The sequence below is a fragment of the Phodopus roborovskii genome, unplaced genomic scaffold (assembly GCF_943737965.1).
Source record: "Phodopus roborovskii unplaced genomic scaffold, PHOROB, whole genome shotgun sequence".
Taxonomy (NCBI): domain Eukaryota; kingdom Metazoa; phylum Chordata; class Mammalia; order Rodentia; family Cricetidae; genus Phodopus; species Phodopus roborovskii.
Window position 1 is genome coordinate 6,249,422 of NW_026126585.1, and position 20,228 is coordinate 6,269,649.

The 20,228-nt window shown below is 49.8% G+C and overlaps 1 protein-coding gene across 1 annotated transcript in view; it reads right to left on the minus strand.

Moving 5' to 3' along the window:
* Positions 1 to 3,703: 3,703 nt before the first annotated feature.
* Positions 3,704 to 20,228, minus strand: part of Marco (macrophage receptor with collagenous structure) — a 33,085-nt gene continuing 16,560 nt past the window's right edge. The window contains exons 6-16 of the mRNA XM_051203979.1: positions 17,544 to 17,579; positions 17,175 to 17,264; positions 14,966 to 15,064; positions 14,828 to 14,863; positions 14,104 to 14,202; positions 13,955 to 14,017; positions 8,481 to 8,525; positions 6,780 to 6,878; positions 6,327 to 6,371; positions 5,539 to 5,715; positions 3,704 to 3,954 (exon numbers count right to left, since the gene is read on the minus strand). Of these exons, the coding sequence (XP_051059936.1) occupies positions 3,824 to 3,954; positions 5,539 to 5,715; positions 6,327 to 6,371; positions 6,780 to 6,878; positions 8,481 to 8,525; positions 13,955 to 14,017; positions 14,104 to 14,202; positions 14,828 to 14,863; positions 14,966 to 15,064; positions 17,175 to 17,264; positions 17,544 to 17,579 (920 nt within the window). The 3' untranslated portion in view covers positions 3,704 to 3,823. The remainder of the gene's footprint in view (positions 3,955 to 5,538; positions 5,716 to 6,326; positions 6,372 to 6,779; positions 6,879 to 8,480; positions 8,526 to 13,954; positions 14,018 to 14,103; positions 14,203 to 14,827; positions 14,864 to 14,965; positions 15,065 to 17,174; positions 17,265 to 17,543; positions 17,580 to 20,228) is intronic.

Consider the following 20,228-nt stretch of genomic DNA (forward strand, 5'->3'; position numbering starts at 1 on the left):
CCCAGATCTACCAGACACTGCATCTTTAGTCCCAGCTTTGTCCTTGCCCTCTCCAATTGCTACCGCGTTCTCAGAAGGCCTCTACTCCTAAAAACAGACGTCCTTTCTCCTTCGTAACTTATCCTCCCTCCCTCTTACACATCAATGAATAAACAAGACTTACTGTATCATTTTATATGTGTGTGTGTGTGTATGCATGATCTCCCTACACCCACCTCTCTATCACCTGCAACCCGCCTTTGCTCCTCACCCAGGGGTTTTCAAGACCTTGTCCTCTTCCCATCCTCTGCGGGGCCTGTCACCAGCCACACACAAGAGATGCAAGGAAACCAGGACTGAGAATCTGTGCTTAGGAGGGGAGGGGCAAGAGTCTACCTAGTCTTAATGACGATCCATACTGCTCTGTTAGGAGTTTACTTGAATGAACAATATTTTTTCTACATATAAATACATAAATGTCTATTTATAGACATATATATTCTGCTTATAGATATCATAGCAGCCAACTTCAGAACCATGAAAAGAATGTTTTAAAGTGGAAGAGGGCTAGGTTTGCGGGAACATCCTTAACCCCAGCATTAGGAAGCCAGAGCAGTTGGCTTCTGTGAGTTCGAGGCCTAGACTATGTAGCAAGCTCCATGTTAGCCAGGACTACATAGTTTACGACAACAATAACAACAACAAAAGCCCAAAACATGGGTATATGTGGAGGTCAGAGGTTGATATGGGGACATTAGTCCTCAGTCACTCTCCATCTTTTTATTTTGAGACAGTCTATTGGTGAACCTGAAGCTCAATGCTCAGTCTGGTCATGGAGCCTCAGAGATCCCCGTCTATCTCCCCCACATCAGCTCTAGGGTTCACGTTCACATTGCCACACCTGTCTTTTCTTTTCACACAGGTTTCCCTCCATACATGTAGATACTGTAAACACACCCACTCTCAGGCACACACACACAGATACATGCACATACAGACACTCATATACACACACGGATATGTGCATGCACGTGCATACACACAGACACACACACATAGATACATGTGTGCACACATACATAAACCCATGCTTGTACACACACACACACACACACACCATACCACACACCACACACACGCGCGCACCGAAGTCGCCATTTCTGCTTTCAGCTACTAACAGCTACTCTATCTCAAGGCTGTTCACTGTGGGTAGCCACTTGTTTCAAGCTCAGAGGACAGGGGAGCTCTGGGGATCAGGCCTAGTGACTACATGCAACACGGGACAGAATGAAATTCCTCAGGCTGGAAAGTAGGCTCTAATTCAGGGAAAACAGCAACTGAAACATGAGAAAGATCAACAGGATCCTATATATCAACAGATCAACAGGACCTTTCTTCTAATGGCGGTTGTTGGTCTTTGAAGAAACTCCCCCCTCCCAGACAGGGTCTCCTTTATCACTGGTTGACTGTGAACTTGCTATATAGCCAAGGAGAACTTTAAACTTCTGACCCTCCTGTCTCCACCTCCAGAGTACAGTCAAATCCCATCAGGCACAATTTATGCAGTACTGGGAGTTGAACCCAGGACCTTATGAATGCTAGCCAAGTACTCTACCAACTGAGCTACTTCCTCAGCTTTCCCTATAGACTCCTAGACCATGGGTGATAGCCATTACCTCCTCCAACATCAGCACCAAGGATGTGTTTTAATGTCCGTTTTACTTGTATATATATATTACTTGGTTAGCATTTCTTTTACAGTAAATAAGGATGAACACATATACATACATGTGTACATAATTACTACTTTATAGGTTCTTTTTAAAAAATTTTATTTTTATTTCATGTGTACACGTGTTTTGCCTATATGTCTGTGTGCCACATACATGCAGTACACACTTAGTCTAGAAGAAGGGGTTGGACCTCCCGGAACTGGAGTTAAAGGCAGTTGTGAGCTACCATGTAGGGGCTGGGAATGGAACCTGGGTCCTCTGGAAGAGCAGTAAGTGCTCTTAACCATTGAGCCATCTGTCCAGCCCCTGTAGGCTTTTTCCAGTGTGAATTGGTGATGTGTATGCTTTGGGGGGGGGGATGGCCTCTTTTCCCTCTGGTTACCCCATTACAAAGAGGAACTAAAAATGTTTAAACAAATCCACGCATATGACCACCTGCCTGTTGCCATAGATCTAGCATAACCTCATCAGGTGAGTTGTGTTTGTGTATGATATTAACAAAGACCTCTGGGCACTATTTCACTCATTAGCAGCAATGCAAATCTGAACGCTTCTGGAGAACAACACTGTGCAAATGAAAAGACACTCAGGATTCCAAGCGTGGGAGCTGGGTGCAGTGGACCGAGATATAGGCACTGGGTCCATTCTGTGAGGTAGGGGTACTGATGGAATGCCACACCACAAGCGTTGCTGCTGTACAGTGTCCTCCACAAATACAGCGCAGCACGCTAACCTCTCAAGCACACATCAAGCCTTACATTCAGCACTGTGTTTTTCTACTTCTTGTAGATGGGCTATGGAAATTTAGAGAGTGGAAACCACTCTGTGGGGGTGAGGATGCGTGGATCATTTCCTAAAGGAGGTACAATTCCACTTGAACCTTAAGAATTTTCTAAAAACTGAGATACAGTCGGACGGAACCCAGGCTCACCTTCACTACACTTCATTGTGTAGTGGAGCATGACCTTGAACTCCTGACCTTGCACCACCACGCTGCATTCATGTAGTGCTGGGGATGGGATGGGGCTTTGTGCCTGCCAGGTAGGCTCTCCGCGCTAACCGAGCAAGAACTATTTAAAATAACATTTTCTTTTCATTTACCATTTCAGGTTATTGTCACAAGGAGGGGGGACATTTTACAGCCTGGGAAGCTGGGACCCAGTTGGGACTTACTGTGCAGCTGTTTATGAATTATATTTGTGTGTGTGTGTGTGTGTGTGTGTGTGTGTGTGTGTGTGTGTTTATAGGTGAGCACAGGCTCCTGAGAAGGTCAGATTCCCTAGAGCTGGAGTTGGGGATGGTTGCAAACTACTTTTCAAGAGCAGTGTACGCTCTTATCTGCAGAGCCACCACTCTAGCCTCTGATGATGCCTGTGGAGGCCGGAGGGTGTCAGGGACACTGGAACTGGACTGAGTTTCTCATATGGGTGCCGGGCATAGAACCTGGGTCTTTGGTAAGAGCAGTGAGAGCTTTTGATCACCGTGCGAGCCATCTCTCCAGTTCCCTAACATTTCTTAAAGTGAGTTCTGGGGTTTCACACTCAGGCCCTCACACTAGCACAGGAAACGCTGTTATCCACTGGGCCATCTCCTCAGCTTCGGTATGTGTTTTCTGACTTTCTACTCTGGAGTGGGGGCTGTCAAAGGTTCTCACAGTTATGGAGCTCCGAGAAGACCTCGGGTGGAAAAGGACAGTTCACATGTACGTATGCTATGGCACCATCTGCAAGCTAACCCCTAGGCAGCAGGTAGCCAAAGATGGGCTGTTGGTGGAGGGAGGGAGAGGAGAAGGGAGGGAAGGAGCCCTGAAAGGTGATCAATGGCTGAAAGAATAGTCAAGACGAAATATAGCCACAGTAATTTTCCTGGGCTTTAGCCTCTCGCCTCTAGCTTGGGTCAAGGGCATGTCCATGAGCCTAGCATGTGTATTTTGAGTGGGCTTAGTTATAAAGAACAGGGGTACAAGCTCAGTGACACTCAGACACAGCAGATCCCCAGTAAAGCTTTATTACTCTCCCCTCCACAGAGTGGGGGAGCCCACAGATCTCCGTGTGAGTGGAGCCCAAAGGCACCTGGGGACACAGCTTAGAGCTCTGCGGCACCCAAGTCAGTTAGCGGCACTCCACGCCTGCGTCTTCATTATGGTTGCAATTGTGAGAGCCCCAGGTGCTCTTCCTGCAGCTCCACAGACTGTCCTCTGTCCCCAGACAATCCACATCATCCAGCCAGATATTCCCAGAGCCTGGGACAGAGAAAGGAAGGGTATTGGGTGAGAGGTCAGGGTGGCATGCTGGTTCCCAGGAGTTCCCAGCTAGGGTGCGAGCCCAGGCGAGCTCAGGGCTCTTATAATATCTTACAGTGTCTCTGATTCTTCTGTGACCTCAGCCACATAGTGAAAGCCGCCTGCAAATATTTACTACTTAATCCACATACTGTGTGTGCATACAGCCTTCCATTTCTCCCCATCAGCTCAGCTCCATCGTGCTATATCCGAATGTCTTTAGGGCCTCGGGCGGCCATGCCTCTGCCAACCCCCTTCCCTCTGACAGGATTGCAAACAGATCATTTTCCAGCCCAACTAGACCCTTATTGAAAGGCAAGGATGAAACCGTGGCGATTGCTCAGTGGGTAAGAGCGTTTGTCATAAAAGCATGAGGACCTGTGTATGGGTCTCCAGCACCCACGTACGTAAAAGGGCTGCCAGCCCAGCGCCGGGTTCAGGGAGAGACCTTGTCTCTGGCTTCTGTGTGAGCAGCAGGTCTGTGCTCTGGGATGGGGTGGGGCAGAGAACACCCGAGGACAAGAACAAGCGGAGCCGGACCTGTGCCCTGTTGTCCAGCCATGGCCTTTGCTGAGGCAGGAGGACAGGGTGTGTAAACTGATTTCAGGTGCCCCAGGGCAGCCTCCCCTCTCCCCAATTGAGGATAGTAAGTCTTGCCATGATTTTTCTTTCTCCTTATTCTCTACTTTTGGGGTTGTTGGAGATCTTGCTCAGCTATGTAGCTCAGAATGGTCTCAAACTCTATCACCCTTTCTCAGCCTCCCAAGAGCTGGAATAATGGGTGCCTGCCACCATACTCAACTTCTCAAGTATTCTTTTAAAAGATCTTCACAGGGGCTGGGGAGTGCTACCACTCAAGCCAGAAACCGTGTGAGAACAAAAAAAACCAAAACCAGGATCTGGTGGTGTGGGCTCGCAATCTCAGTGCTTAGGAGCTGGAGACAGGTAGCTCCCTGGTGCTTGATGGCCAAGCAGCCCAGTCAAGTCAGTGCATCCAGGCTAGTGAGAGAACCAGCCCCAAGACGACAAGGACTGAGAAACAACTGAAGTTGTCCTCTGTCTTCCACACACATGTTCACATGCACGGATGCCCACCCACATGAATACTCGTGCACATGTATGAGCGAGCACACATGGGCATACACACAGAAGTGGGGTTTCTTCAAGGCTAAGACTTCTGGCAGCTAGTGAATTGGGTTTCCATACATGAACACCTGCCTTTTCCTTCCATTTTCAAAAAGCCATGTTTGCCCCCATTTCATAAACAGGCCTGGCTGGCTACATGGCGTTTTGACTCCAACACTGGATAGACAGTGACCCACAGCAGTAACCAGAGCCCTTGGAAGCCTTTGCTATCACTGCTGGGAATATAACAGTGTCCTTCAATCAGGCGGCCAAGCAGAGAGGTTAGCCCAGAGCCCAGCGCAGCAGCTCCTCTGTCCACTGCTGAGATGCAGGACTTCCGGCTCCTTGAACCAACGGTTTCCTTTAGCCACGGTCACAGCAGATCACCTCACCAAAGAGCCACTGGCTGCAGTCACTTACCACCTCCGAAGCTGGAAAGTCCTTTCCCACTGGAGTAACCGAGCATGCGGCAGAAGACCGTGGCATCTTTATTATCCCAGCCATCATCACAAATTGTCCCCCAGACATTGTTGTGGAAAATTTCGGCTCGGCCTCGACTGGTGCCTCCCACAATCCGGACCTCTTTGAAGGACTCGCCTGGACAAAAGCACATGTGTGTAAGGCGAGGTGGCCGCTAGCCAGGGTTGGGGTACATTTTCCTTCTGCTCTTAGAGGCTCTGCAGCCATGGACGAGGATGAACCCTACTTGCAGGATCTCGTCATCAAAGCTTGCAACAGTCCGCCTTCAGCACCAACTCTTTCTGGGTACAGCCCCCCTTCCTTCTGTACCAGAGGTAACAAGTCACAGGGCCAGATGCGCCTGCGGGACCATGTCTTGCCATGTGTTGTGGAAAGGGGGCGGGGGAAGATTGATAAATGCAACAGAAAGAGGGAGCTGAGGGAAAGATGAGGTAAACAGGAAGAGGGAGAAGAGGAAAGGAAGGAAAGAAGTGAGGGGGAGGGTAGAGGTAAACATGGGGGAGGAGGCAGAGGGAGGGAGGGAGGGAGGAGGAAGAAAAGAGGTTAGGACAAGGAAGAGGGAGAGGGTGGGAAGAGGGAGAAGGAAGGGAGGGTGAGTAGCTGTCTGGGCCTCTGGCCACAAATAGGCTCAGGTCAGAGATAAGTAAGTCCTTGGAAATAAGCCCCCTCCCCCAGCAAGATTTTACAGCACTAAATTGACTCTAAAAGACAAGTAAAACACCAATCACCTTTCTGACCCTTTTGTCCTGGTTGTCCTTGCGGGCCAGGAGACCCTGTCATGAAGAAAAACAACACACAATTTGATCCGAGATTTTCCTCACCCTTTAGCCCACATCAGAACACACAGAGGGATGAGGGCTCGGTACCCTCTATGACCTGGCATCTCTGGGGAAAGCTACCTGTGTCGTGTGTACCAATGGTTGGGTAAGAGGACACAGGCCTCGGATGTAGTTGTCACTTAGACCAGTGACGTTCCGTGAGCAATAAGATTCATGCGAAGATTGGTTGTGGTGCTCCCCAGGGTGGGTGAGCAGGGCAGCAAGGCTGTGTGCATGTTGGGGAAACTTGGTTATGCTTATCCAGGACAACCTCTAGGGTGTAAGTTGGCAACTTCAGAAAGGCACCTCCACCAGCCTGGGTTCTGAAGACCCGAGTCCGTGTCAAAGAAAAGTAGCACCTACCTTTCATTCCAGGCTCTCCCTTCAGGCCGGGTCTTCCTGGTTCTCCTTTGGGGCCTACCGGCCCAGGGTTTCCAGTGTCTCCCTTTCTGCCTGCAAGGCCTGAGAAGAAATAGTTAGCCACAAGGATGTACCACTCTGCTGCCTAGGTGGATACAAGGCCTTGCTGATCAATGGATGAGTAACCCTTGACTATCGGATCCCTGAGTAATGGGCTGTGTCAACATGCAGCCAGGGTTTTGGTCCAGCTGAGGGCTCTTGTGGTTATCTGGTCCTCCATCTTAATGCCACTGAGAATGCACAGGAAGATACAGCTGGTAAAGTCCTCAGAAGACGACATAACTATGGGAGAGTTTCAGTCTTTCTGTGAGAATTTGCTAGGATGTTTCTAGGTCCCTGTGTCTGATTAGTAAATTAAGACTAGATGTTATTCTAGAAGTCTGTGTGAGTTTGCTGTAGTGTTTGCTGTGGCATGGACATGGTTTCTGCAACCCAACTAAGTTATTGTGTTGGGAGGTCAAGCCTCGGGCAAGGGGTGTGTTAAGAGGGCAGGGGCATGGTGGGACGTGCTCCAGGCCATTGTGGACACTGCCTGCAGAAGAGAGTCTGGGGCCTTGATTCTCCTGCTTCCTGTCCCGCCTTAGCTCCCACAGACAGATGATGGTTCAGATGGTCAAACGGGCTTTTAGGTAACACTTGAGAAGAACACACTTGCATCCTCGTAGGAAGGAGTCCCCACAAACACACCTTAAACACCTCAGCAGGACACCTAGATTGCCAGAGAGCGACGGTGGGACAGGGGATGACCTGGCTAGAGGGGCACAACTAAACTTTGGACTGACCACACTTCCTCCTGGTCTCCATAAAGTTTGCTAGCTGGAGATGCCAGTGCAGGGAATGCAGGCCCTTTGGGAGGCTGTTCCCTATGTTCCCAGCTTGCTGACTGGCTGAGTAAACTTCAATCAGCGTCAAGATTCGGTTAGAGCCAGCACTTGTGAGGCAGAGGCAGGCAGATCTCTGTGAGTTTGAGGCTAACCTGCTCTACACAGCAAGTTCTAATCCAGCCAGGGCTACGTGGTGAGACCCTATTTCAAAACAAACCAAACAAATAATTCAGTTCTTATCTTTGCCCATTGGTGTTTGTAGTGCCAGGCAACGTTTGGGGCTATGTCACCATTGCGAGGGCACCCTCCATGTGGCCTATACTAAGACTTAGAGGAAGCCGGCACCACACCTTTGGTTTCCCAGTTGATTGTTTCTTTATAAAGTAGATTACTTTGGGCATTACAGTGATGGCGATGAAGAAAAAGATGATAATAGCCAAGTGAGAAGTAGCAGCAGGAAGGGAGGAGGGGCTTGGGGAGCCAGGAAGGGTAAAACAGACCAAAGCAGGATGGGGAAGCCTTAACCCTTAAGGGGAGGCTCTTTGGTGGTCACACAATCTTACACGGATCGCTACATTCGCTGCCCACCTTCCTCGGTCTCTGCCTCTCTTGCTAACCATTTTAGAATACCCACCTCCTGCCATTTCCCCGGATCTTCCAGGGCAGGGATGGAGGTGTGGGTGACAACCCTCAGAGTCTCTGCCCCAACTTTGAGGAGTAAAAGGTCACAGTGTTCAAAGTCAATAAAGCTTTACTTCCACACACACACAGGCCTCCCCAGGCATCAGCCTGAGAAATTAAAATAAAGCCAGCCCTTTACCTGGGACTCCGGATTCGCCTTTTGTGCCTTTCTGTCCTTGAATTCCTAAGATGGAAACACAGGGAAGGGGGAGAGGATAATAAAACTTAGATATTAGACACTTTTAATCTTAGACTCTACCTCTGTCTGATTAGTGCAGACGGAAGGGTACGCTGGTTTCTCTGATTGCTTTAGACTTCACAGTGGGGCGGAAGAGGAGCCTGCAGACCAATGAAGACCGGCGTGCTTGGGGGATGTGGGGGATGTGCCATGTGGAAATCTGAGGGACACAGAGTCCAGACCCTGGCCTGCCTTCCCTCTCCACAGTGACCCGATTTGACTTTGACTCGAAGCCTCTCTTCATTAGCTTTTCAAATCTCACGAAACTTGCAGAAGATAGACCAGGAATCATTTGTAGATGATTTTTGATTTCAAAATGATTTTTTGATTTCAAAGACTGTGGAGTTGGCCGTGCAGGTTTTTTGGAGGTTACCACAGCACATGGGTGAAAATAGTGTGTGTGTTTGTGTGTGTGCATGTGGAGGTCAGGGGAACACCTTCAGCAGCCCTCGACAGGCTCTGTCCATCTTGTGTTCTGGGGCCCAGAACACACAAAGTAGTTTAGGCTGGCTGGCCCATGAATCCTGGGGATTCTTCTATTTCTGTGTCCCCAACTCTAGGGTTACAGAAGCACAAAATTGTGCCTGGTCCATTATTTAGTGTGGACTCGGTGTGTGTGTGTGTGTGTGAAACTTAGGTCCTCATGACATGCAAAGCCAGCACCTATTCACTAATCTTGGATTATTCACTGTGTCTCCAAGATCTGTAAAGATTCACATAGAAAAGGAGTTTCAATGTTCAGAAAGTGAAAAGATAATAAAGCAACCATTGGAAATTATTCCACTTGAGGTTAGTGTGAGAGGTCTTCTCTCCTGCTCCTCCCTCTCTTCCACCCACCTCTTTAGTGTGTGTGTGTGTGTGTGTGTGTGTGTGTGTGTGTGTGTCTAGGCCAAAGGGCAACTTTCAGGAGTCGGTTCTCACTTTCCACCATAAAAAGGGGATAAAACTCAGATGGTCTGGCTTGGCAGCAAACAAAATTACCCTGGCCCCTCCTCCCATTCTATACTCCCCTCTACTCCGCTCATTCATTCCTCTATGAACTAAGCTTCCACAGGAGATCCACTGTCTCCGGCACCCTTCAGACATCCCCATGGTGGGTCATAATCTGTTCCCTTAGCACGCAAATCAGTGAGGCTCCCCCCCCCCAGACAGTTCCGCAAAACTGGGGGAGTGCAAGCTTATTGTGGGCCAGTGAGAGGGACAGATGATACAATAGCTATTAACAACTACCTGAGCCTCACAGGCTTCCCACCAGTGACATAAGTCAGCCTTACCCCAGACCCGCCATACTACATCACCAGAAACCATGCGGAGCCATCACCTCCCTGCCTTGGCCTGAGGGAGGCCCCTTCCTGACTGTCCTACCACTCACTTCTTCTCTACCTGAGTTTTTGGACCTCACACAGTGCCAGCAAGGGGAACAGGGCAGTGGGGGGGGGGGCGGCTCTTGAAGGGATTCCTGAGAGAAGTGTTGGTCAGGAGCAAGTCCCTGACTGGCCCAGAACTCTCTCGCTGATTTAGGTTGGCCATTGGGCCCCAACAACTTCTGTCTCTGCCTTCCCCATGTTGAAATTACAAATGGGTTCCACCAAACGCATTTCCACATGGGTTTGGGGGATCAAACTCAAGTCCTCAGGTACGTTACCAACAGAGCTGTCTCCACAGCCCAGCTCTTCCTTCTTTCAGCATTCACTCCCCTGAGGATTCCTGCCATTTCCCTGTCTCACAGAGGATGGCGTGAGTTCGCTGATGACTCTCAGGGACTTGAGGTGATCTACCCAAGGTCACACAGGCGTGAGCAGTACAATCTGGCAGTTTCCCCAGACTCCAGCTCCCACTGTGCTCCGGAGCTGTGTTTGTCCACCAGTGAGCCCGGCTTGTCCTTTCCTGGAATGTCACTTAGCTTGGTCTGAACGACCTTTCCGGGCTTCCCTGAATGACATCACTGTCTAACTTCAATGTGTCTTAGAATCTCCCGCATGTGGCTTATGTGGAGCTAGGAGATGGTTCACGGGAGGAGAACAATTCCTGTGCAAGCGTGAGAACCTGAGTACAAATCCATAGCGCCCACGTAAAAGCCGGGCATGGACTGTGCATGGCAGTAACCCTGTGTTGGGGAATGGAGACATGCAGATCCTGGCAGAAGACTGGCAGTCTATCCTTAAAAGAGTCTGGGATTGGTGGGGAAAGTTACCTGACAAGCCCCTCTTGTGATTTCTACACACACACACACTCACACACACACACACACACGCATGCACACATACATGCACACACATAAACACACACCATGTGCACACCACACACACACACTTGAGCGCCAACATCTATATAAGCACTATTTACACTTATTTACATGAACGCTCACACCACGCACACATGCATGTGCGCGTGCATGCACACACACACACACACACACACACACACACAAGTGCTCACACAGAATCATCTTACCAGGTCCACTCAGAGATGCTGACTAAGTGTGACTGGGGTGGGCACCCAAGAACACATGGTTCTAACAAGTTGCTGGTTCAGGGCCCCCCTTAATGTTGCAGCCCTGTACAAGGGCAACTTGATTTCTCTCAGGTTACAATCTGTGATACTCCATACCACAAAATCAGGAAGGGGTATCTTTGGGATCAGATATTGGGATGGACTGTTGGATCCACTGGACACCAGCAGCCTGTGGCAAGGGGTTTTCTCTCTCTGGGCCTTTGTGTAATACACATGCCCATGTGGGCACATATGTATGTGTGAGTGCCCAAAGCTGATGTCAAGTGTTCTTCTTGACCATTCTCCTCTTTGTCAAGGGGGTCTGTGGCTGAGGCTAGTGTAGCCGGCCAGCTTGCCTTGGTGATTCTGTCTCTGTCTCCGGAGGGCTGAAATTACAGGCGGTCTCTGTGCCAGCCTGGCTCTTACATGGATTAGGGGAATCTGACCTAGGTCCTCATGCTGGTGCAGCATGACTTTACAGACTGAGCCATCTCCCCAGCCCTGTCCTCGCTTCTTGACTGCTGGGCACAGATAAAACTTGAATGCAAGGGGTGAGAGATTGAGAGCGAGGTGGTAAAAGTTCCAAGCACAGCAAACAGACCTTTCCTTGCTTGCAATTAACCCATAATAGTGACACCCAGACCAAGCCAATGCAATGGCATTCCTCTGTCTTCATCTACATCAGCTAGATAATCACTTGAGAGATTCATGGTTTTATTTACAAAATGGCAAAAGTCATGGGTTTGGAAACCTGGAATGCTTTATCAAAACTGGATTATTGCCACCGAAGCTCTAGCTTGGGGATTACCAGCCTCCTGACAGTGAGCTTACAAGGGGATGCTGTCTTCAAACATCTGGATCACATCTGCCACCTACCCTTCCGGATAACCATTCCAGAAATCGCCAAATCCGTTAACCCACAGAATTTCAGTGGGAGGTGTACATAAGCCAGCAGATGCTGCATGAAGGCAAGCTTTGGCCTTGGGTGAGCCACCGACCCAAATGGCGATTTTTCAGACATTGTAAGTTGAATCTATAATTCATCCTTTTTAACCTAAGGAGCCACATGTAATGGGTGGCCCATAGGATTGGGCTGTGGTGTTTATTGCCTGGATGAAAAGTGGGATATACACACACATAATAGATACCACATAAAGATGCTCACAGACACATGGAGACCAAAGAGCCAAAGACTAAAATGTCTGCAACAAAATTGGTGTGGGAGCTTGTGTGTGTGTGTGTGTGCAGGTGCATGTATGTATGTGGATACTTGTGTGTGAAACTGGTATGGGTTCGTGTGTGTGTGTGTGTGTGTGTGTGTGTGTGTGTGTACATGTAGGTATGTGGCAGGCAGAGGACACCAGCTATTGTCCCTCTGATACTTCCCATTTTGTTGTTTTCTGAGACTTTGTCTCCCACTATCCTGAAACTTGCTGAGTAGGCTGAGTAGGCTTGCCATGGAGCCCCAGGGGACCTACTTATCTCCACCTCTACAGAACTGGGATTAAAAGCAAGTTCCACCAAGCCTGTTTTATTTTGACACAAGTTCTGGGGATTGACTTTAAGTCCTCTAGTTTGCTAGGCAAACATTTTATCCACTGAGCTATCTCCCCAACCCTGGGGGAGGGAGTCCGGGGCTGGAGGAACTTAAAGACCATGGCTCCCAAATGCCTTCAGGAAAGTTACAAGTTCAAGGCTTGCTAGGCAATACTGACGCATGAGTGAATGAATGAATAAATGAGTGAGTGAGTGAGTCAGCAAACCACTTGGCCAGTTGGAACTGGGATGGGCCAGCTTTAGTGTGTATCCACAGGCCAGCCAAAGGCAAGGGCACCCAAATGGCTTGACCTTGTTCAACCTTATTTTCTGGCAGAGGAGGGGATCAAGGTCTGTCCTTGGACATTCTTGAAGACACGAGCCTAGTCTCACTACTCTGCCCTCCGTCCTCACAGAGAACTCTTAGCTGCCACTCCTGACAGCACAGGGCTTTTCAAAGGGCAGTTACAGAGTCTGCACTTGGAACACACCTCTTGACTGTCTACTGCATGCACCCACAAACCTAGAGTTACTATGATGCCCAGTGCAGTGGCCTGAACTTTCTAGACTAGATGACCATAATGTAGAAGTCTGACACAGAAATCAGACACATTATCTCAGGGACTTAGCAAGTGGCCCACGTGATGAATGGCCATGTGACATAGAAACATTGGCAAGTTATTTATAACCCAGACCAAAAAAAAAAAAAAAATAGAAAGACTCCATGTCAGTCTATACAACGGAACAGAGTAAGTCTGTTAGTGTATACAATAGAATAAAATGACTTTGTGTTAGTCTACATGACAGAATGGAATGACCCCATGTTAGTCTGTATGACAGAATGGAATGACCCCATGTTAGTCTGTATGACAGAATAGAATGTCTATTAGTCTACATGACAGAATCTGGAAAAGAGGTTCTTTGGAACCAGACTTTGGGACGAACACTCAGACCCACTGTGCCCAGCTAAACTGTACAAAGGCTTGTGAACTAGCTGCCATGAGTTCCCAGCTGCTCCCAAAAGAGAGCACAGGGAAAAGTATTTGCCCCCTGTCCTAACCCTGGGTGCTGATGTCACTGCAGGTAAGCCTAGCAAGGACAAGGCTTCAGCTCCCTTCTGTGATGTGCAGGTTTTACCATCCCAGACATTCAGGCTGTCTGGGAAACAAGATCAGAAAAGAACGTCCCAGAGACTTGGGAGACTTAATGGTGGAAACTAATGTCCTTTGTCAGGAGCCTCGGAGGAGAGAGGACAGGAGAATCTCTGCCTCTTGTAGGATGCTGGGAGCATCTCTCCTTCCTGTCCATCCAGAATGCCCAGCAACCCCATCCCCACACCCACTCACCTGTGTCCCCTTTGCTTCCTTTCACACCTGCGGCTCCTGGACTCCCGGAGTTCCCTGGGGGTCCTAGACAGTAGACATCACATGGGCGTAAGGATTGGGCTGGACAGGTATTGGAATACCACTCCCAGTGCAGGGATAAAGGGCCTCACCTGCTGGTCCAGGAATACCAGGATGGCCTGGCTCACCCTTGGCACCTGGCTGTCCCGCTGCACCAGGAGTGCCTGGAACACCCTGCACTCCAGGTTGTCCTGGAGCATAAATGGTGATGTCAGAGTTAGGGGTGAGTGCCACAGGGCTCCCCACCCTTCATGACACATACATCCTAACACTGCTCAGCCACCATCTTTAGAAGTCATCTACTGCCCTATGGGTGAGAGAGAAACAGCGCCATGAACCCCGTCTCTTCCATCACAGCTATGGGATTTAAGATGGACAGATTGAGGACCACTGAGCTCTGCACTCAGCAGCCAAAGAGGCAGACACGAAAAATGGTTATCAGTTAGAGTCTGCCCTCCACCAGCTGGTCTCTTCCTTTTAGGAACAGGTTTCTAAGTCCCTAGAGTGCTCTGGGTTAACACTATGATGAGGTGACACCTGGCATGTTGGTACATGCCTGGGTTCCCTGCATTTGGGAGCTGGAGAATCAGAAGTTCAAAGTCATCCTTAGATAAATAGTGAGTTTTAGGCTAGCCTGGGCTACACGGGCCCTGTCAGAAAGACAGGAGAAAAAAATAAGGAAAGAAGGGAGAGAAGAAGGGAGGCAGGAAAGGAAGGAGGGAGGAAGGGAGGGAAGGAGAAAGATGATGGGTAACTCCCCCACGCAACTCTCTCTGGGGATCACAGCCCCTCTGCCCAGATGCCCACAGTTCCTACCTTGATCGCCTTTGGCTCCAGGAGACCCAGGCAAACCTGCAATGGATAAGGTCTCCTAAGTATGCTGCCACTTTTATGGGCTACCGGAGAGAGGGGCAATGCCTCCAGGTCTGTAGCCACTATAGTGCAAGCTCTTACCTGATAGGCCTGGCTTCCCAGGATCGCCTTTATTTCCCTGGGCTCCAGGGGGCCCCATGACTCCTGTGACTCCCTTCATGCCCATGTCCCCTTTGCTCCCTTTAACAAACAAGAAAGAAATCAAGGTTGGACATGGGAGGAAACAACCCACTTATGAATTTGCTGTCTTACCCAAATTCTAAACTCAAGCACCCTGCGCCGGCGGTGGAATGAGGATGCAAACTCATGACATATTGGCCTGATGACCTGACACCAGTGACACTTAGACTCCCAGGACCCCAGTCAGAACCCTCAAGCCCCAGAGAAGGATGTCATCCTGGGGTCATGCAGTCCTTGGGGGCTCATTTTACTGTCTGCATTTTGGGGATTGTCTTTCTTGGCCTCTCAGACTGGAATCTGAATGTTCTGGAAACTGTCTCCCAGATGCCGAGAATAGCAAAGGTCATTGGGAAAGAGAAAAACAATGCAGTAATTTCTGTGCCGGCCTGCGGTGAAGGCACAGGCTTCCCTGGCACCCAAGATTTCAAATTTTCCACTTATCATCAGCATTCAGAACTCATCCAGCCAGTCCTCTCCTGAGTCCTCTGTCTCTCCCTCCTCCTTCCCCTTAGTACCTGGTGCATATCAATTGAGGGCAGCTTCTGGAAGGGCAGCTCAGCTGGGGAGTGGGCTGTAAGGTGGGCTTACTCAGTGGTATGCACTCTGAGAGCCACTAAGGTCACATTGTCGACCGGGTGTGGACACCCAGCTCTGTCCCCACTGGGACCAGCATGAGGTGAAGGTCTTAAAGGGGACTGTCACCCCAAAGCAACCTTTTCAGTTCTCTCCTAGACCAGTTGGCAGAAAATTCACTAAAAGGAATCTATACTTTTATTCTCTAATATTGAAATGCACAGGTTTTGTGATGTGTGTACCTGCGTGTGCATGCTCGAGAGTGTGGGGGCCCATGTATGTGTGGGTGCTTGTAGACATGGGTTTGGAAGTCAAGGGGACCTTAGGCATTGTTCATCAGCTGCCATCTACTTTGTTTCGTTTTTTGAGGCACTGGCCTTGGAACTCAGCAGACAGACTGGCCAGTTAGTCCCAGGGATCCTCCCGTCTCTGCCCGACACTGGGATTACAAGCGTAGGCTGCCATGCCTGGCTTTTCCACATAGGTTCTGGGGGTCAAGCGCTCTTGTTCCTTGCACAACAAGTGAGCCATCTCTTCAGTCTTCTAGTTTGGTTTTTGACAAAGGTACCATGGCAGCTTCCTCCCAGTGAATTCAGAATGGGGTAATGATTGATTAGTGACTGTCTCTGAAAAGGATAGCAAGAGCAAGAACCAGCCTCCCTGGGTCTGAGTGAGGGAGGCTAGTTCAAAGCATGGGAGGGAGGCTAGACTATTAGATATATAAAAAAAAAATCAACGTTTCCTGGGACTGGGGGATGGTCCAGTGGGTAAAGTACCTTCTGTATAAACCTGAGGGTACCTAATTTGAATCCTAGCACCCATATAAAAGGCTAGGCATGGTGGTACATGCTTGTAATCCCAGCACTTGGAGGGAGAAGGGGGCTATCTGTGAGGCTTGCTGGCCAGCCATCGCGTGAGCTCCAGGTTCAGTGAAATAAACCGTAATGAAAATGTGTTGTATGGGGAAAAAGAAAACATACTTTCAATAAAAAGCAAAAGAAAACAAAAAGACAAAAAAAAAGAAAGAAAGTGGAAAGCTATTGAAGAAGACACTCAATAAAAATAGATGTACAAACATGTATACACACATAAACATCATACACCACACATACATTATAAAAAGGAGGGCTGTTTCCTGACGGGACTCTAAGTGCTAACAAAGGACTGAGTTCCATGAGCAGAAAGGCACCACCTGGGAACAGGAGCGTACTTGGGTGCCCTTTGCCTAAGAGTCCAAACAGTTCCATGAGAAGCATCTAGAGAGCTCTCACCATACAGAAATAAAAGTGTATGGGCAACGTATGAGCCAAATACCGTGGTTTGATCAGTGTCTAATATACATATCATGCTGCAGCTCACAGACGTGAACGATTATGTATCAATTGAAATACTTAATACTGGAGTACTGTTGAGACTTCCTTTAAACAGCCTGGCAGGCCTGAGTCCTGTGCTCAGCCGGAGTGAGTAGACACAGGCTTCCCGCTCGCTCCCTCCAGCTTCCCTCCCCCAAAGTACCAACTCCGCAACACAGTCTTACCTGGAAGGCCTCGGTCACCTTTGTCCCCCTTGGGGCCATGTTCCCCCTTGGGGCCAGCGAGGCCTTTCTCTCCTTGAGGTCCTGGGGCACCTGTGGTGAGAACAGGAATGAGGTAGGCACCAGCTGCCCTGCTGGGGATGGGACCCTGGGGACGGAAGCAGAGTGAGGAGGGGAAGGGTCTCCAGGGAGAACCTGGGGGACACATTCATTAGCTGGTCCCTTTGATTGACGTCTTGAGACAAAAAGGAGAAGTGGGGGGACTTTGACCCCCAGGGGTCAGGGCAGGGTTATAGAGCGAACACGTGGGGACAGCTGCCCTGTGGCCACTGGTGACGCATGGCAGGTCCCAGGAGAGGAAGCCCAGATTACCAGTTACTCCTTGCTTCCCTGGTGCACCCTGGAGGCCTGTGAGACGAAAAGAAGGACTCAGTGACCGTGGTTTGGTTTCTTTAGTTAGCTGACATTCTGGGGGGGGGGGCTCTGAAGTGCTGTGGGCACCCAATCATAAGCTCCCTACACTCTGTACACAAGCAAGCATGTGTGGCGGCGTACCAAGCAGGTTCAGACAGGGAGAGACTGTCTTTCCAAAGACTTGGGGCCAGTGTGTGGCCATGGAAGGAAGATTCTAGAAGAAGGCAAGTCAATCTGAATCATAGCTGTCTCTCCGAGCAAAGTAAACGACCTTGGAAAAGACACTTCAGTATCCCTTGCCTCAATGCTCTCATCTGTAAAATGGGGATGGTGATGACTGGGCCTCTGCAGGTGCCTCACTAATGCTCACGTGCCCAGGACAAAAAAAAAAAACGGAGTTGGGAAATAACAGCCCCCTCCTGGGATACAGAGTATCACAGGTAAGCATGCAGGGCACAGCCCGAGGTACAGGCCATTCCTAGGAGGAAGAGGACTAGGGTAGGACAGTGAGTGCAGACAGAAATGAGATCCTGCAGGGTGAGTGTGGAAGGAGGGAGCCGCAAAGCAAGGTGTGGAGACAGACCCCCTGGGATGCCTGAGCCCCAGCTTTCCCTGGGGGCGCCAGCTGCTCTCTGCGTGGGGGCTCGCGATCTCTGTGTCACCATCTCACGTGCTACCATTCACCCTCCTGTTAGGTTGGTGGGTTCCATGGAGCCAGAGGAAGAATGGGACCCTAGACCCCCCCCCCCCCCAGGGATGGCCTGTGTCTGTCCTCCCAAGTTCCCTGGTTGACTGCAGTCTCTGGGATCTGGGGAATCTACTGCATGCCTCCTTCTCTGTGGGTGGCCTGCCTGCTGTGAGGCTGTGAGGCTGTTTATGCTTCGGGCATGTGTGTATCTGCAGGGGCAGACTCACGAGTATCAGTGTGCCGTTCATACGTGTGAACACTAGAATCTGGGCACAATCCTACACGTGTGCGTGAGTGTGTGAGCACCTGACTGCGAGGAGACATGCAAGTGTATAAATGTGTGCTTACACATGCATGTGGATATGTGAGCCTGTAGTCCCATGATTGCGTAGTGGGAGGGTGCATGCATGCCGAAATGTGTGCTTACACACTTACGAGTGCATGAGCATATGGTGTGAGCATTCATGTGTGCATGCACCTGTGTTTGCACATGTGCGTGTGGCTCTGAGAGTGTGTTGTGTGAGTGTGAAGATGCATGCATGGTCAGGCACCAGTGTTCATATGTGTGCATGAGTAAGTGTGTGGCTCTGGGTGTAGCACATGAGGGTGAAGACGCACTGATGTGTGTAGACATGTGCTTGCAATTGAATGTGTGTGAGCGTGTGAGGACACGTGGTGGTGCAGTGTGTGTGTTGGGGGGAGTTGTCTATGCACGCTCCTCGTCACACCATAATCATCCTTTCCAATGTTTAAAGCCTCTTGGAAGAAGCCCTTCCTGGACACAGAACAACCCGTTCCCTGGAATCCTATTAGCTGCCTTCCTAATGGAGCCAGTTCCTAGAAGTGGCTTTCTCTGCTCACCAGCCCCCTTTTGTGGTTGCTGGAGCCAAGCCATCAGGAGGGGTAAGCCTACTCTATTGTTTACTTCCCCTTTGACCTAAACCAGCTGGCTCTGCTCATTGCTGTTAAAAGATCTTAGGACTCTGCATCATTCCACTGCAGTAGCCTCAGCTGGGGTACTGGGAGAGTTTTTCGAGGGCTCTCAGTTACTCCCCTAGGTTTTTTTTTTCTCCTGAGAGAGAGAGAGAGAGAGAGAGAGAGAGAGAGAGAGAGAGAGAGAGAAGGAGGGAGGGAGGGAGGGAGGGAGGGAGGGAGCGCTCTGAGCTGGACAGGTCTTAGCCTCAGCCTGAAAAACTGAACCTAATAGATGATCTAGCATCAATTGTGGACTTTCAGACATTATCTGGAAGAGGGTGTGGTGATGTAAGTCTGTAATCCTAGCCCTCGGGAGGCTGAGGCAGGAGGATGGAGAGCTCAGGGATAGGCTGGGTTACTGCTGGCTCAAAGAACGGTGACAATACTGGGCTTGGATGACTGCTCCCTCAGTAAAGTGCTTGCCTTTCAGGCATCAGGGCTTGAGATTGACCCCAAACCTGTGTAAAGCAGCTAGGAGTGGTACTGTGTACTGGCCATCTCAGTATTTAGGAGGCAGAGACAGGTGGTTGACTCTGGCTTCTACATGGGCACATGTGTGCTAGGACACAACACGTATGTGCACATGTGCAGAGAGAAAGGGAGAGGCAAAGACAGAGATAGAGAGAGACAAAGACAGGGAGGCAGAGAGAGACGGGAGAAAGAATGGACAGTAACAGCACCTTGCAGAAGTCTCAGCTCCATTTTACATATAAGGAAACGGAGGCGAGGGAGGCAAGTCTACAAAGGCAGGTGCGTGGATGTCTCAGCCCCGCTGGACCATGGAGATGCACTTTTGCCCGTGGGCTCACAGGCTTGCCCTTGTCAACAGAGAAGGTTCAACGGGTCTCTCCACACTTTACAACCCATTGGCAAGTACTCCTGTTTGTGACCCCCCCTCACCTCTGAGCCCACCCCAGGTCTCATACAAGCTGCCTCCCCTTGTGAAAACCCACTCCTGGGGGTGAGAGTCTGGCGTGGGT